At 36.7% G+C, this 18,966-nt stretch overlaps 1 protein-coding gene across 1 annotated transcript; it reads right to left on the reverse strand.

Moving 5' to 3' along the window:
• Window positions 1-276: 276 nt before the first annotated feature.
• On the reverse strand, window positions 277-5,883 carry LOC114881997. The gene is made up of 5 exons (XM_046289894.1): window positions 5,826-5,883; window positions 5,466-5,656; window positions 769-793; window positions 465-677; window positions 277-364 (listed from the first exon to the last, which is right to left on the reverse strand). Exons 1-4 carry the CDS (start codon window positions 5,881-5,883, stop codon window positions 643-645), a joined length of 309 nt encoding a protein of 102 aa, XP_046145850.1. The 3' UTR covers window positions 277-364; window positions 465-642.
• Between the last annotated feature and the right edge of the window lie 13,083 nt (window positions 5,884-18,966).

Genomic DNA, 18,966 nt, shown 5'->3' on the forward strand with positions numbered 1-18,966 from the left:
CTCGATTTCAGCAAATTTTAATTTTTTAAAACGACAAAGGCATATATCTTATTAAATAAATTTTTGTAGCTTCTCGAGAATCCTTAAGTTATTTGGTCCAGTTTTAAGGGAGGTATTGTGTTTTAAAAGGTGGACGAATACTTTTGCGGTCCACTGTATATATGAAAAGGTAACTTGGTACATAACTAAATAAAATTATAATACATACTAACAATGATTGTTTTGAAAAGAATTATTTATTAAGCAAAGGAAATATAATATTTGTTCGGTGGGCCCCCCCTGCCGCCTCTGCCGCCTCTTCCTCCTTACCTCGGCCATCTCCCGCGGTAGGATTTCCTCCTAGTGCCTGCAGCCGTTCCTCTTTCTGTAACGTAAAATTTGAACAGTTATGTATTTTAGAATTAAAGTTTTATTTATGACGCAAATTGGTTAATTATTTGTTTGATGGGATCTCTGATACTTACTACGTGGCGCCTTTTCCTCCTCCTCCTGTTCCTTTCCATTGTTGCTGGAGGAGGCTATTGCCGGTGGTTCCACCCTTTGTTGGAGCTGCTGGTGCAGGACGGTAATTTGGTGGTGCAGGACCTGCTGCTGCCTTTCTTGTTCCTGGCGCTCTCGCTCTCGCTGCTCCTGCAGCTGCTGCTACAATTGCAGCATCATGTTCATGATTGTTTGTTCTGAAAGAAAAAGGGGAAATATATACCTTACATCCATATTTTTGAATCATGCAGTATATTCATTTTCAATTAAAGTTGACGTTATACTTACGGTTGTTGGTTTGTTCTTCGTGCATCTGTTTATGAAAAAAAAAGAAAAAGAAAATGTTATTAATTAAAGAAAAATAATCTGAATTTGTGGATAAAGTTCCGAAAAGCACTCACCCTCTATTTTTTTGAAAGTTAGTATTCTTACGTTTTTTTTATACGCTAATTACGAATATCACAGTCAAAAATTAGTGACTATTTAGCCATCGTAAGGCGGCTGGCAATGCTTTCGCGAAATAATAACAAATTCTTTGAGCAACATTATTATTTGCAAATTCTTGTGACGGCGACGTGTCAAAAAATTAAACATGAAGTGGCTCCAAAACGTTTGCGTACACCGTTTAAAAGAAAATACCTCATTTACAATTGGACCAAATGACTTGAGGTTTTTTGAGAAGCTATAAAAATTAATTTACTGAAATATGTGCTTTTGTAGTTTTAAAAAATTACAATTTGTTGAAATCGTGAAAGAAAAATATAGTGAAGGGTAATATTTCAATTTTTTTATGTGACCCTATAATGAATATTTAAAATATGCCTTTCGTAGATTCGAATAAGTTATGTGTATGCTGAAAATTTCATCGAGATCGGTAAATGCAGTTATAAGTTAGAAATAATTAAAATTCCCGAAAATTGCGACAAACGAAAGACATATTTTAAATTTTCATTATAAAAGTTGAAATATTACCCTTCACTATTTTCTTTCACGATTTCAACAAATTTTAATTTTTTAAAACGACATAAGCACATACAGCTTCTCGAAAAACGTCAAGTTATTTAGTCCAACTGTAAATTAGGTATTCTGTTTTAACACGTTGACTGGCGCAGTGAAAATGGGCATTTGTTACGAAGTTGTAATTATTAAGAATATGAATAATTAATTTTCAAATTTCAAATGTCAAGCTTTTAATTTTATACTTTACATTATTAGTATAATAACAATACCATTGAAAATAATATATTTCTATCTTTTTGTTTTACTTATTGGAGTGCGTGTAATTTGCGATGCCGGTCACCGGTAACCCATCGGCAGTCAACGTGTGAACTGTGTGCGTACACTTGTTGGACTCACTGTACGTTTAATTTTGTAACGCGTCGCCGCCATAAGAATTAGCAAATAATAATGTTGTTGAAAGAATTAATTATTATTTCGCAAAAGCGTTGCTGGCCGCCTCACGATGCCCAAATAGTCCCCAACTTTTCACTATGATATTCGTAATCAGCGTATAAAACAAACGTAAGAATACTGCAATATGTTTTAAAAAAAAATCGAGGGTGAGTGGTTTCCATAAGTACACATATTTCTGATAAAATAAAATTTTCACTTACGGTAAAATTGTTTTGGAACACTTCACTATTTTAGAGTATTTTCTTCTGCGACTACTGACGCAGGAATGGTCTTCTGAATTTCCCTAAAAACTGATCTATTGAATTTCCATTACCCAGGCCCACTTTTCCCCCCACCACTCAGCGCAGCGAGCTCAGCGCAATCGACGGAAAATGGATTTTCTGGAAACTTGCAGTCTTTGAAAATGACCTCTCCAAAGGGTATAGCCGGGTAAGGTAGGCAAAATGGCCCTTGAACCAAATTAAATTCAGAATGCGTCATTCGATAGCATATCAAAAGAAAATACTGTACATCAATTTTCAACACCCTATCTTAACCAGGGGGGCAGTGATGGGGAGCAAAATAGATGCCAGATGGTGCCCCATTTTTCCTATTTGATAAGATCCGAAAATTGTGAAAAAATTCTGATACACTACAAACACGGTAGCGCATATTAGGAAATTTTTTCAGACTTTTTCGTTGCAAATCGTAGTTGTAAAAGATGAAAAACCGAACAAACAATCTGAAGAAACGCGATTTGTTACTGAAAATGTAAGAGCATTACTTTTATATTACTGTGGTAATAACATATTAATATAATTATTACTCTTGAATTTATTCAGATTTTGTGTTGTGGTACAACGTAGTTAAAAAAATGAGAAACCAATTATTTCGCATGAAAAAGTAATTTCTACTTCGCATTTTTATTTCCTGTTTTTTTAGAATATGTATTAAGTACTTTTAAATTGATTCAATATGCAAATCTCTATCACATGCAAAAAACCGATTTGAAATATCTCAATGTCGGGTGCGGGTCAATTTTTCAATTTTGTTTATTTATTAATTGATCCAACTACAAACGAAAATATTTTTACTACTATCAACTACAAACGATATACAGTAAAACCTGGATATATGCAACAAAAGTTTGTCTGGATATATGCAACATCGCTATCCCCTCCACTTGGGGGGATCCCCCTAAGCCGAACCGAGCCGCTCGGCGAGGAAACCGTGTAATATGATCCGACCGTAATATCGGTGTGACTAATACTAATTGAACGATAAAACTTTTTTATTTTTAACTTTTTCTTAATGAAACTTTTACTAATGCATTTGTGAGATTTTTCTGATTAAAATGGTACCAAACACGATATGATTTGGCTACATATGTATAAGGCAGGCCGTACACCAAAGATACATGAAACACGCAACATGCAACATGCAACACGTCGCATGTTGTGTACGAACGTAGAATAGGTAACGCGGCACGGTACAAACGATTTGTACGAACGTAGAATAGGTAACGCGGCACGGTACAAACGATTTGTACGGACGCAGAATCGACACCTCGCTTGGATATATGCAACGTTTGAAACCCGAGTCGACGCCGCAACCGATTTTCATTTCCAATCCTCCTTTGCTTTTCGCCAACTTTTAACATCAATTTTAGCAAGTAATTATAATTCAAACTATATCGTGTTTGGTATCATTTTAATCAGAAAAATTTCACCAATGCGTTAGTAATAGTTTCAGTAAAAAAAAGTCAAAAATAAAAAAGTTTTATAGTTGAATTAGTATTAGTCACACCGATACGTTTCGGCTCTTTCCTTTGATCATCGGACCTCTCTCTTTCCACCACTGTCTGTCCTTTTCTACGTTCACGCTTGGCTGCTCGTCGCGTGTAACCCGAGATTCGACACCTCGACTGGATATATGCAACGCCTGGGTCCCAATGTTTGTTGCATATATCCAAGTTTTACTGTACTACCATTTTATGAAAAAAAAAAGTTAATTTTTTAAAAGTCGGATGCTAGGTTCACATAGCTCCTGACAGCTGTTGCTTGTTTGTGTCCCTGTATATAATTCTGAATCCGCCGCATCAAATATTTCTGATGGAAGAATTGAAAATGAATTCGGGAACAGTATGTAACTGGAGCAGCTACATCCGACAAGCGTTAGAACACTGGCTGTTATTCAATTCTTCCGACCAACTGGGTGGTCCTGGGAAAATCATTGAAATCGACACGACGAAGCGAAATTCGGGAAACGAAAATATAATCGCGGAAGAATTATTGAAGGGCAGTGGATTTTCGGTGGATTCGAACGTGAATCCAAACAAGTATTCATGGAAAAGGTCAATGATCGAACATCAGCGACATTATTAGAAATTATAAAACGTCGTATTAAACCGGGAACGACAATCATGTCTGATTGTTGGAAGGCCTACAAATGTCTTAACGAAGAAGGTAGATTACAAAATTATCATACTTTTTTATGCTTTCATATTTGCTGCTGATGTATTTGATTTATGCCAGGATTTCTACATCTAACGGTGAATTCATTAAATTTCGTCGATCCAGATTCGGGAACATATACACAAAATATTGAAAGAATATGGCGCGATGGTCGTGGTAATATCCCAAAATTCGGACGACGTGATTACCACATGGCTGTTTATATTACCGATTTTCTATTTCGTCGAGTTTTCACCGCGCACAGTGAACGCGTACATGCCATCTTCGATGCTATTCAGCAATTTTTTAATGAAGAATTGTCAAAATAGTTTGTATGTCTATTGTATTTTGAAAGAACAGAATATTTCTTTTAGAAACCGTGAAAAAAAGTTCGGAAGATCGACGAATAAAAATCTTTAAAAAAATATTTATTCACATTGTTTTTGTTGATGCGTTGCCATAATAATATTAAATATGATGTTTTTCAACTGTAAGAAATCACACAAAAAAATCAGCTCGATTCTGACAGGAGTTACACTTCCGAACATTTACCGAAAATCGAATTCTCTTATTTCTTTATTTAATAATAAACTATTTTTGAGAATTGTTCACAAAGTTGAGCGTGAGTTACAAAATTTTAGAAAAATGCTGCCTTTATAAAATCACACGTTTTTCTGCACTTGTGTTCGTTTTTCTCAGTAATTATTTGGCCGATTTAGTTACAATTCTGTGGGCTTTTACTTTAGTAGTACCCGTTGGGGTAATACATATTTTAGGAAAAGATTTTTTTGAAATTCGGCTTACAATAAGATTAGCAGCATCTCTTATGTTAAAGGTTAGAGTTCAAATAAATCCACACATTTATAAGCTTGTATAAATTTTTTCCATTCCGTATTTCAATATTCCCTGTAGCTCAAGTACGCATCTAGTATGATACACTAGATGCTCTAGTAATTTGAAGTTGATGCCTAAAGTAAATTCTGAGAAAAAGTAACTTGAAATTGGCTTATTTTCTATGTATCGTGGAAAATGTCGCCTTTAATTGATTCGCTTCTGCCGACGCCAATCATTATTAAACGCAGAATGAAAATTTTCATGCAAAGATACAATATCAAAGGGAATAGAAACTGTATCACTTACCAGAATTCGAAGATGCCCGTGGTCTGCAGGTTGAGGGTAGTAACGTTCTCCAAATTCGATTTGCTTACAGATTTCGTATCCACATAAAGAAACGTCGACCAAAAACGATGATTCTTCGATAAAGCCTTCTTTGCGAAAAACGGGCACCGAATTGGCAACTTCAGAACTTATTGCGATACCCGAACAAACAACTACAGAAAAAAACCTAAATTAATACAATTTCAAAATATAATTACAAAAAGTTAGTTAGTAAAACTGAATAACTAGCTAGACCTAACACACGTTTATACACAAGTTAACATAGGTTAATTTTTCTAAACCAAGAAACGCACGAGTGAGTACATTACAACACGTCCATACCGTTCGACTGTTGTATTCGGAATGATTCTGTAATGGCGACGAACGACGAAGGGCCCATGTATGGTGGAGGGGGTTCAGCTCAGCGACGCAACGGTGGTGGTGGAAACTTTCGATTTTGAACGACGCGACGCGAGCGGACTTTGGGGGGGCGAGGGGGGGGATTCGCTCTTTGAACTTGTTGCCATCGTCAAGTCTTCGATTGTGTGCGAGTTTTTGCATGCGCTCATCCGATTAGCGAAAGGCAAACATGTTTAACGGTCGGTGAACACGCGCTGTTGATACTTTTTCTTCTGGCTATAATTTAGAATATTATTTGGACGAATAATCACTTCATTTTATAATATAATTGAAAATCGATTTAATGTTATAATCTAAAGATCTCAGCATTATGGAAAAGATGTTTTAATAATTTTTGACAAAAAATACAACCGACTTCGAAATGCATTAAAAAATATGAAATAATTTCTACTTCATTTATACAAATACCCAACAGCTATTAATAAAACCTATTTACTCGTTAAGTAGTATACTGAATACATTTCAACCTTTTCGGAGACGGCGCAAAATTAAAAATACCCGAATATACGATGCTGCCAATAACGATTTGATAGGTTGCCAACGCCTGAACTAGGATCTTCCTAGTAGAAGAAAAGTTTTTAATTTTGCGCCGCCTCCGAAAAGGTTGAAATGTATTTAGTATATTATTTAACGAGTAAATAGGTTTTATTAATAGCTCTTGGGTATTTGTATAAATAAAGTAGAAATTATTTCATATTTTTTAGTGCATTTCGAAGTCGGTTGTATTTTTTGTTAAAAATTATTTTATTTCACACTTTTTAGTGGAACGAGCAGTATTTGTAGGATGTCATAAGGCGGTTTACCATCCTTATTGGTTAATTGCAATAACGATAGTTTTTAACGATAACAAGTTCCATACAAGTTATAACAATAGTTATTAACAATAACAAATTGCATAAATTTTTGCAAGTGAGATATCGCGGAAATATCTCCTATTAGATTTAATTGCAATCGGTACATGCCTTGCAGAGTATGTATGTACATACACATGTATGTATATAAGAAACAGTAGAGAATCGGCGACTGCATGCTGACTCATGCATTTACAAGGAAGGGTTTTTAGGTGTCCGCCTCCGATTGCTTTAATTTTTGGATATGTTTTAAAGGACCGAAAAATAAGGTATACATATTTTTTTATTTTTGCCCGTTTTCATATTTAGGGGGTGAAACGACCCCCTAAAGTTTCGGCTACAATAGGCTATCTCGGAAACTATCATAGATAGAAGAAAACTTTTGAAGGAAAAGTTTTATGGTTTTTTATGAACATATAACAGCTGGTCATAAATTTTGTAAAAAATAATTTGTTTATAACACTATTTTAAAAGTAATCACAATTTACATAATAACAAAAAACAACATACATTTGTTTCTGAATCCATTGACGTATTATATGTTATATTTGCCTCTTATATTTTTGCATATTTTAATATCATATATGCATCGCGCACATACGTCGGGTCGCGTTCATACCAGATATGACGTACTGTAACATCCAGCGGGAAGAATAAATAAGAAGAAATTTCATAATTAGTATTTATTAAAATATTTATTTATTTTCGTTTTTATACAATAGGGAAGAATACCATTTTTCAGAAATATTTTTATTCGAATGTTTATATTTGGTTTTTATTGTAATTTTTTGTTTGTGATTTTTAAATGCAAAAATGACTGAGAAAAAAATTATTAAAAATAATGATTTTTGAATCGACCAAAAACGCGGTAAAACCACGTACTCTGAACTTCACATAACCTCTTTGGTTTCGTTCCAATAATTTCGTTTGTTTTAAGGTTTTTATTCACTTATATACACGTTTATCAATTCTTAAATGTTTCAATTTGATCCAAAGATGGTTTCATTTTGCTTCATACCTAAATTTTCTTGAAACCACTGTAAATATTTCAAATATCATGCTTCACAACACCAAACTACTTCGAGAGTACACAAAATTTATATCACATTTATAACAATTTTATACTACCACATCACTTCTACTTGCCATAGTTGCAACGTTTATGTATTGTTTAATACATAATTAATACAAAATAGCGTATATTACTACAGCTTTTAATTAAAAAAGACGTTAATTACAATTCCGAGCACAGGACTCTGTTTTTGAAAATAGGACTCCCGATTGTCACGTGAGCGGTGTTGCCACGTTGTTCAGCATGGCTAGTACTAGAGTCGGCTGTGGTTCTAATAGTACCATAGTACTTTTTTATGCAGAATGTTTCAAGGAGTTGACACAAGTAAAAAAAAATGCAATTCCACTTAAATAAAAAATGGATTTGCATTTTTTGAGTGCATCGTTGCATTCACGAAGAAAATGAAATCACTGAAAAATAGACATTATCATACCATTGAACTTTTACATAAACAGCTTTTTCCTATCTCTTACCAAATTCAAGATATAACCCGTCCCTGTTGCATGACGTATTCTGTATAATTTTATTAATTAAAAAACATTAATTTCAAAAAGTTAATAACCTTTTCTAAAAATAATTTTCAGATTGCACAGCGTTTGATCCGTGGAGCGTTTGAATGTGTTTGTAAAAATACTTGAGGCGCTGTTACCTTCCTAGATCGTGTTGCGCGCACGCTAGCTGAGAATTAAACCTTTCAAGTTCGTAACAAAACACGCAAGTGGCTCCACCAAGCCCAACGAAAAAAACTACTGTAATACCGATGTCCCGAATCGGTGACGTCACGTGCTGTGTCTACCCCCTTAACGAGCGAGCGAAAGCAGAAGCTCCTTGGATGCGGCCTATTCAGTGACGGCTAACAAGGGAACATCGGGGACTGATACACTCCGATTTTGATGAAACTTTGCATAAATATTTATTAGACCTGTTTATGAAGATAACTGTAATTCGTTGGTGCCCGTTTTACACTTTGAGGGAGATATCAACCCTTTTATCTGAACCGCCCTTTCTATATACGTGCTTATAAATCGTAAACAACGAAAGATATCAAAAAATAGTTGAAATAAAAGTTATAGCGTTTCTTGAGGTCTATAAAGCTGCGTGTAAATTTTTTTTTTAAATCATCTTTTTTGCAAAATTGAATTCCCCCTCCCCCACCGTTTTGAAAAACTTTCCTTTTTTCTCAATCAATAAAAGCGCCTATTTATTACGAATTCAACGATGTATTATAGTGTATAGTTGTGTAACATCCTACAAGAAGAATAAACAAGAGAAATTTAATAATTAATATTTATTAATATATTCATTTTTATTCATTTTTTTCGTTTTTATATAATTACAAATTCGTTTTATTTATTTTTGTACTACATTGATTTTAATAATTATATTTATATTTAATAACTAAACAGAATCTTATATTTATTAATATTTACATTTAACAAAAATTTTATATACTTCAGAATATACGTCGATAATTCTACCGCGTCGATAATTCTACCGCGTCGATAAAAGATCGACACAGCGCGCGAAATAAATAGAGAAAGACAGCAATAGCGAATAGAAAGAGATAGGAACAAGCGCAGAGTAGAAAGAGATGGCAATAGCGCGTAGACAGAGATAGCGATACGCACGGAGTCACGTACGCGCAGGTCAAAGTCCGAACACTTCCGGTATCGAAAACACAGGTAGAAAAAACTGCTACGTCAGCAGTTCTCCGGTATAAATACGAGCGTGCCGCGCAAAGAATTTTCACTTCGATTCTGATCGTAGTCCGAGACGGGTCTATGATACGATTTATATAGAATTCAGTAATCTTAGACTCTTTTGTCGGCAAAGCGGCAAAGGTTCCGCGTCAGACGCGGAGCGCTCAACTATCGGTTCGCAGTGGTTCTCCTACGTGTCAGGTTCGCACCCAAGCTTAACGAGCGAGCGAAAGCCGAAGCTCCTTGGATGCGGCCTGTTCACTGACGGCTAGGTTGCCCAGAAACCGAACTGCGGCCGAACGAGCCAACTCCTACAGCGTCAGAACGGATCTTGGCCAATTTCCCGACAATTCTTTCGAATCATTTATATTATATTAAATTATATTAAATTATATTAAATTATAAATTCAAGTTTTATAATCGTATCTAGAACCGCATTTACTAATCAATTTATTTTCCTCTGTATTTTTATTTTAGATTGAATTATTTTTGTAATTAATAATCTAATTTTCTTTTATTGTATTCCAATTTAGGCACAAACACGATTGTTAGTTTCTTTGTATTTTTCAATCCAGGGCGTACTCATTGTACATTACTAATATCATTATTTTCTTTTGTATTTCAAACACAGGGCGCAACATTTGTTAATTAACTACATTAATTCAATTCCACATTTAATTACTTCAATTCATTATTTAAATTCAATTGTGACCCTCTCGGGGGTTCACTCTATGCGATTCTACAACTCTCTATTACAAACGTTGGGCGCCAGCCACTCGCGGTGGCAATCAAAATTTGGACAAAGGGACAGAATGGGGGTCGTTACAGGGGATGGGACTCGTGGCACTTACGTCCTTACAATCTCGCGGGGGAGTACGCAAGGAGGATTTTCGAGGGGTAGGGAAGATCTCAGGGTGAGGAAGGTTTCTGGAAGTTCGTCTACGTTACGCGTAGGAGGATGACTGTAGATGGGAATAATAGGGGCTGGGCAGGGGGGATTCGCAACAGTGAAATCTTTGAGGAGTCAGAACAATACGCGGACGCGAATGTACGCAGGCGGAGGTTACCGTTGCCGAAACTCACACTTTTACAATAGTAATACGAAATGGACTTACTCCAAACTCCTCACACGCACTTCTCGCAAACTCTCTCTCTATAAATCGCACTTTTCCAAAATCTCTCTGAATCGCTCGCTTAGCTAGATAGCCTAAGGCTCAATGACGGCTCGTCGTCGCTGCCGCGACGACGGGTCCGTCGCGGGATGATTTTTGGGGAGGGGATGGTGAATAGGAAGGGGGCCTTTTCTGGCAACGGAATAGATTGGTTATCGATTGTCGATCTGCCGGTGTTCGGGTTCGATGGGGCTGGCGGATCTCCGGCCGTGGCGGGTGGACTGAGGTCTTCGGGCTCGGCGACAGATGACTCCAGGTGGACGTTTGTCTCAGCTGCTGGGCCGCTTCGTCTCTTTTTCCGAAGTCCCGCGTTGCTTTTCCTCTCCTGGAGGGTGGGAGGTCTGTCGCCGGCCTCGTAGCTCCTTCTTGCGGGTGATCCCTGTTGTCTCTTGTCCGTCGCCTCCATCGGCCCGACACCGGCGGGCGGGGAAAAGGGGTGAGGTGTTAGAAGGGTTGAGGGTCATTTCTAGGTGGGATGTGAGGTGGGAGAAGCGCAGCGATTGTAACGGGGGGGCACAGGTGTCACCACGTTACACAATATTTAATCACATTATTTAATTACGTTCAATATTCTTTTATATTACTTACCTTCTTTTTTTATTTTTATATTATAAACGAACAACACATAATTTCTTGAATAAACACATACTTATCATTTGAGAAAGGAATCAACGTTGGATTTTACTCCTTTACCGCGTGCCACCCGAACCTATAATCCCTTCCTATAATTAATATATAATATATATATATATAAATACGAGTCGCCTTCTCTTAGGAAACCGCTCTCCCTACGAGTCGGTGCAGTAGCGTGCTCGCGAATAATTCCGGGACGTTACAGTTGTTTTAATTATTCCGATGGAATTTTTGATTTAAATTTTTTGATCTGTCTGTATTGACCGCTAACTCGACTTAAAGTACTTGCGACGTTGATAGAACCTATATACGTTTTACAAGATATTTGCGTTTATATAAAATCGCAATAACAATCCATTTATTGTAGGCGTATGATATTTTTTAAAAAGGTAAACATGTTATTCCCGAAACACGTTCAAAACATGCAATGACGTGCGTATCTCACGACAGTTTCTTATAATAGCATGATACGTTGTACTGACGTACGTACACCGTACATATTATATATATATGCATCAAAACAGACCGTATGCAGTTATTGTTAACCAGTATCGAAAGAACGTGTGGCAGTTGGTTGCTCTCGAGTCGTGCTCGGTGGCAAAATGGTTTATATTAATCCTGCAAATGTAATTAATTTGCTATTGACTACATTTCATTTTATGCAGTTTGCACTGACTCCAGTCAATTACAAAGAAGTTGCATTATACGAAATATTACAAGGTATTATAACAAGGAGCATTGAAGATCAATCGTTTTTTGCTGAAGAGGATGAAACTTTAGACCTTGAAGAGCCAAGACCAGTAAAAGCAGATATTGTAGATCCACCATTTGATGCTGCGGATACTGACGTTGAAGCTATAGAGGAAGAAGACGTCTGCATTCCAGAGGAACAAGAAGATGATGTCGACTTGGAATATAAGAAGAATGCGGTAGAATTTTGGAAAAGTACACCAAGTAAACGGAAAGCTGTTAAAGCAGTACAACATAATTTTCGAAAGGTTCGATCACGTGAACAGTTGTACAGATGGGAAAAATACGTCGAAGCAGGTGGAACGCGAAGAGATAAGTTATTGTATATTTCGGATTTTACTCTTTCGATGTTTCGTGATGCTCTTGAAAGAGGATCCATGGTCCATGATATTGATATCCTAAAATGGGCATTAGAAGCAAAAGAAAACATTGATTTGCCAACATTTAAAGCAGGAAAATGGTGGATATTTAAATTTAAAAAACTGCATGGAATAGTTTCGCGTAAAATAACAAAATTTGTAACTTACCGGGAACGTGAAAATTCTCAAGAAATAGATACAGTTATCGATAATTTTATTCAAGTTGTGAAACCGAATATTAATAGTTATGGTGTAGAAAATGTATTTAATTCGGACGAAAGTGGTTTTAATTTAGAACTTCATTCTGGTCGAACACTAGCTGTAAAGGGATCAAAAACCATTGAAGCTGTCGTACAGTCCATACATCAACCACTCATAGTTATACCATACAACCTACTGTATCTGAAAATGGAAAATTGCTTTCACCGCTTTACATAGTTTTAAAGGAATCAAGTGGACAGTTCGGACCAAGAGTAAAAGAAAATTTATTCAATGCTCCAAATGTTCATGTTTCTGCTTCAAAATCTGGCAAATTAACTTCAGAGCACTTTAAAACTAGGTTTACTGAAATATTTTTAACAAACGTGGGATCCCGAAGCGTTCTCCTACTAGATTCATGGAGTGGACACTGTCCAAATGTTTTGCAAAATCTTGTTCCTGAAGGAAAAGAAGTACTTTTTCTGACGATACCGAAAAAGACGACAGGAAGACTACAGCCTCTTGATGTTCTTGGTTTTCGAATATGGAAAAATTTCGTAAAAGCTTTTTCCGATCAGGTCATTTTATTGAATCATGACGTTATTTTACATCAACGAAGTAATATCATAAAACTCCAATCTCTTGTACATAATCAGTTGTCTTCACCTAGATTCCAAAATTTATTTAAGCATTCGTGGTACAAAAGTGGATATATAGAAGAACGTCCGGAACTCTATGAAAATCCAGTTGATTATTGTTTTACAAAACAGGCTGACAAAATTCATTGGTGCGATATATGCGGAGAATTAGCTATACTTCGTTGTGCTTGGTGTAAAAAATATTTGTTTCAAACACTTTTTTGAAGAATTTCACTACTGTAAAAGCTATGTCGAATAATGTTGCTTGTTATATACATGTACAATAATATTATATTATAATAAAAATTAAAGTCAGAATAAGCGAAATATGTATAGGAGCGGATTTAACTAACACAGTATGAATGAATGAGTGTTACTATATCAGAAACTCTTACTCTACATTTGCAGCTTATTTTTATATGTAGATTAACCGTCTTTTCAATTGTACTACTACATCGGAAGTACTCTGTATATTGTAGAAAGTCTACAAAATAAATGTACTTCATCATATGATGATGAAATTAATCTTGCAATTATGAAAATGACATGTAAAACAAATGGAAAAATGGTTCTTATCAAAGATCGTATCAACGTTGCAAGTATAAGTTGAGTTAGTGGTCAATACAGACAGATCAAAAAATTTAAATCAAAAATTCCATCGGAATAATTAACACAACTATATATTATAATACATCGTTGAATTCGTAATAAATAGGCGCTTTTACTGATTGAAAAAAAAGTAAAATTTTTCAAAACGGAGGGGGAGGGGGAATTCAATTTTGCAAAAAGGATGATTTAAAAAAAAAAATTTACACGCAGCTTTATAGACCTCAAGAAACGCTATAACTTTTATTTCAACTATTTTTTGATATCTTTTGTTGTTTACGATTTATAAGCACGTATATAAAAAGGGCGGTTCGGATAAAAGGGTTGATATCTCCCTCAAAGTGAAAAACGGGCACCAACGAATTACAGTTATCTTCATAAACAGGTCTAATAAATATTTATGCAAAGTTTCATCAAAATCGGAGTGTATCAGTCCCCGATGTTCCCTTGTTAGCTGAATTTGCTGTCCGATATGAAACAGTTTCCAGTGGTATGTGGACAGAAGAGGATGGAGACGCAGAACTTCGAAATGACGATGAAGAAATATCAAGGTCGAAATTTATAAAATTAAAGGACAATACCCGAATGCGAATAAGAAATAAACCAGCTGTACAGGGTGTAAAAAAATTAAATGTCACGACCTGTATGGGGTGATTCTACACCTTTGGATCGGCGGAGATCTGTCAAAGAAAGCGACCGCAAAATTAACCTTGACCCCTAACTTCAAGGTCAAATTTTTTTATTAGCTTATCGTATAGTGCTCATCGAGGGGATAGAAAGTCTGAAAGGAACCATGTGCCGCAAATCAACCCTTCTCCTAGAAAAAAGCCGTCAAAGTTTCTATATATATTAATGCATTAAACGTTGAGTCGCCCGGTACCCCTCTCCAGTATCGCTCGAATTTCATGGTGTTTGAGATTTGCTCACTTTATTAATTATATTTTCTCCTACATTATTTTTGTTTAAATTTACATTATATTACAACTAATTATTTTATTCTATTAACTGTACAATATTTGCTGGTATCTATATTATTAATCGTTTATAAAATAAATCATATCCGACGAGCGAGCGAGGTTCGCGGTTCCCCGCCACTCGTCCTTCCCCTCACAGGTTCCCGCGGATGGATTGAGTAGCTTGGCACCCGCAGGGGGGCGAGGCGAGACGGCGAAAGATAAATATATCGCGATACTGGAGAGGGGTACCGGGCGACTCAACCTTTAGTGCATTAACATACAGTAAAACTTGGATATATGCAACAAACATTGGGACCCAGGCGTTGCATATATCCAGTCGAGGTGTCGAATCTCGGGTTACACGCGACGAGCAGCCAAGCGTGAACGTAGAAAAGGACAGACAGTGGTGGAAAGAGAGAGGTCCGATGATCAAAGGAAAGAGCCGAAACGTATCGATGTGACTAATACTAATTCAACTATAAAACTTTTTTATTTTTGACTTTTTTTTACTGAAACTTTTACTAACGCATTGGTGAAATTTTTCTGATTAAAATGATACCAAACACGATATAGTTTGGATTATAATTACTTGCTAAAATTGATGTTAAAAGTTGGCGAAAAGCAAAAGAGGATTGGAAATGAAAACCGATTGCGGCGTCGACTCGGGTTTCAAACGTTGCATATATCCAAGTGAGGTGTCGATTCTGGGCATTTAAACGTTGCATATATCCAAGCGAGGTGTCGATTCTGGGCATTTAAACGTTGCAAATATCCAAGCGAGGTGTCGATTCTGGGCATTTAATGTTGCATATATCCAAGCGAGGTGTCGATTCTGCGTCCGTACAAATCGTTTGTACCGTGCCGCGTTACCTATTCTACGTTCGTACACAACATGCGACGTGTTGCATGTTGCATGTTGCGTGTTTCATGTATCTTTGGTGTACGGCCTGCCTTATACATATGTAGCCAAATCATATCGTGTTTGGTACCATTTTAATCAGAAAAATCTCACAAATGCATTAGTAAAAGTTTCATTAAGAAAAAGTTAAAAATAAAAAAGTTTTATCGTTCAATTAGTATTAGTCACACCGATATTACGGTCGGATCATATTACACGGTTTCCTCGCCGAGCGGCTCGGTTCGGCTTAGGGGGATCCCCCCCAGTGGAGGGGATAGCGATGTTGCATATATCCAGACAAACTTTTGTTGCATATATCCAGGTTTTACTGTATATGGAAACTTTGACGGCTTTTTTCTAGGAGAAGGGTTGATTTCCGGCACATGGTTCCTTTCAGACTTTTTATCCCCTCGATGAGCACTATACGATAAGCCAATAAAAAAATTTGACCTTGAAGTTAGGAGTCAAGGTCAATTTTGAGGTCGCTGTTTTTGACAGATCTCCGCCGATCCAGAGGTGTAGAATCACCACATATAAGTCGTGACATTTAATTTTTTTACACCCTGTACTTCGCCACCGATATTATACCCTGAACAGTGACAGAGAAGAATATTTCTATAACTTAATAGTATATCACATTCCATTTCGTGATGAAAGTACACTTATGTCCGAAAACGAATCTTCGGAACAATGTTTTCTTCGACGGCAACACGAGTTGAAACCTATGATGGGTAACGCAACCGTCGAACAATTTACTCACGCAGCGCAAATTATTGAAGCGGCGCTCGCCCAGGCTTCTGCTTTAAATGTTGTACACGAAGAACAAACCAATGAACATTTAAGAAATCCAGTCAGAATTCATGCTGACGAAACAATACATTACGATCAAGTTGATTTACATGAAGATCAACAGCAAGAAACAATTGCAATGCCAGAAGACGTGTTCCTTAATAGTATTTGATGTCTTAATATTCAACAGAAAGACTTATTGAAATCAGGTTCCGCAGTAATTGAGAAAGATATTAAAGAAAATGATGATGAAAATAGGGAACAAATGTTGCTTTTTATTACCGGAGGAGCTGGTAGCGGTAAGTCGTTTATTTTAAAATTACTTGTTGACCATGTTAAATGCTGCTATAATCCTACAGTTGATACGATGATGAAACCATCTTTCATTGAAGTAGCTTCTTTGACTGGCGTCGCCGCCCGTCAAATATTAGGGAAAACTCTGCATTCCATGTTTTCCTTGCCTATTGAAAAAGGTACTGCAATGACGTATCGGCGACTGACAGGACAAAGACTCGAACAGGACAGACGAAAGTGGCGTCATACAAGGTGGTTGATTATTGACGAGATATCAATGGTATCTTATGAGAATTTGCGAATAATTCATTTAAGATTGCAAGAATTCAAAAGCAATGATAAACTATTTGGCGGCGTAAATGTACTTCTCTTCGGCGATATCATGCAGTTGCCCCCAGTAAAAGGACACTGGTGTTTTGAACAGCCACATTGGTGTACTGCAGAAATTAATTTATGGCACCAATTTTCATTCTGCGAACTCACCATTAATGTGCGATGTTCGGCCCTCGACGTGTTATTTTTTTGTCAAGACCGAAGGTAGTTTATGACTTCAAGTGGCTCGGTGCGTAGACCACCATGAACAGCCTATGCCTCGAAATACGAACCGAGGCAGGGTCTTTGTTTAGTTCTCGCTAGGATCGGTCCTAACGTAAGCACGGCCAAGTCGTAAATTATCCAACGGTTTGTCATCGCCATTCACGATAAGTTAGAGAGCAAGCGAGAACGGAAATTAGCTCTTCGTTGACCCCTTTTTTAATGCGTAGATTCTCGGGCGATCGACACTTATTATTCAGTCTGAAAGAAAGCTTGCGACAGTTCGGATCGCGATCGACGACATGGTTCGTCCACGAGTGCAAGTTTAAAGAATTCTAGTAATAACGTATATTATGGTCGTGACGACGACCCGTAGAGTTGGTTAAGCATGTACCTCTCTAATTTACATTCTCACCTGATATCATGTAAGCTGTCGAGCGTCGACCTGCTGGGTTGGGTACTGCATGTAACCACCCGGACCCGTATTCGCTTACATGGTTAGGTATTATAATCGAACACAAGGACATTTATTGCATGCATTTCCACCGGTGATCAGTATAATCAAACGTAATATTAAGGTTTTTTATGCCGACGGGCTTTTTCCCCATAAGCATGTATCGAGCCAATAAACAATTATTAATATTTCGGCTCAAAATCGTCTAAATTCATTTACTCAAATACCCTCCTCCTCACACACATTATTTCCTATTTTTGAAACACGGGATCTCTCCATGTTGGAGAGATTTCGACGATACATGCGACAAAGAGATGACGTTGAGTTTATCGACTTACTGAATAACCTTCGGTTTGAAGAAGTGACAACTTCTCAACTACAAATACTATGCGAACGAAGAAGAGTTCCCCTAACCGGAGAGTTCGAGGATGGTGCAGCAGTAAGAATATTCCCAACGATAAAATTAGTGGATGAATATAACACAAAAATGACAGATGAATTAGCAAAATCACGTCGAATGTACGTCATTGATTCAATAGATGAGTCCCGTGAGGCAGCTACATATGGAGAAAGGCCACCAGAAAATGTCATACCTGTAAATGTAAATAATTGTGGCGAACTGTTACATACAATAACATTAACTGAGGGATCTCGAATTATGCTGCGACGAAACCTATCAATTTCTGATGGTTTGATAAACGGCGCAATGGGAATAGTAAAGAAATTTACTTATAAAATTTGACGACGAATCCATTGGAAATAGATTCAAAGATATTGATGGTAACATTCCAATATCTCCAGTTTCAGCAACGTTTCAAGCGACAAAAGGATTTGGAGACGTCGAGCGCAGAATGTTACCACTTATTCTAAGTTGGGCAGTAACGGTGCACAAATTACAAGGGACTACATTGAACAAAGCTGTAATTGATCTTGGCAGAAAGAATTTTACAAAAGGCCAAATTTACGTTGCACTTAGTCGTGTTAAAAGTTTAGATGGTCTAGTTTTATCTGATTTACCACCAAACAAAGTCCTCGTTAAACCTCATGACGAGAGAGCACTCGCAGAAATGCAAAGATTACGACAGTTGCTTTTGCAAAGAAACAGTCCAGCGCCTGATATCTGAAGAAGCAAGCCAAGTCTTTTTTTTATTTGTTTTAT

Source organism: Osmia bicornis, unplaced genomic scaffold, assembly GCF_907164935.1.
Source record: "Osmia bicornis bicornis unplaced genomic scaffold, iOsmBic2.1, whole genome shotgun sequence".
NCBI classification, from domain to species: Eukaryota; Metazoa; Arthropoda; class Insecta; order Hymenoptera; family Megachilidae; genus Osmia; species Osmia bicornis.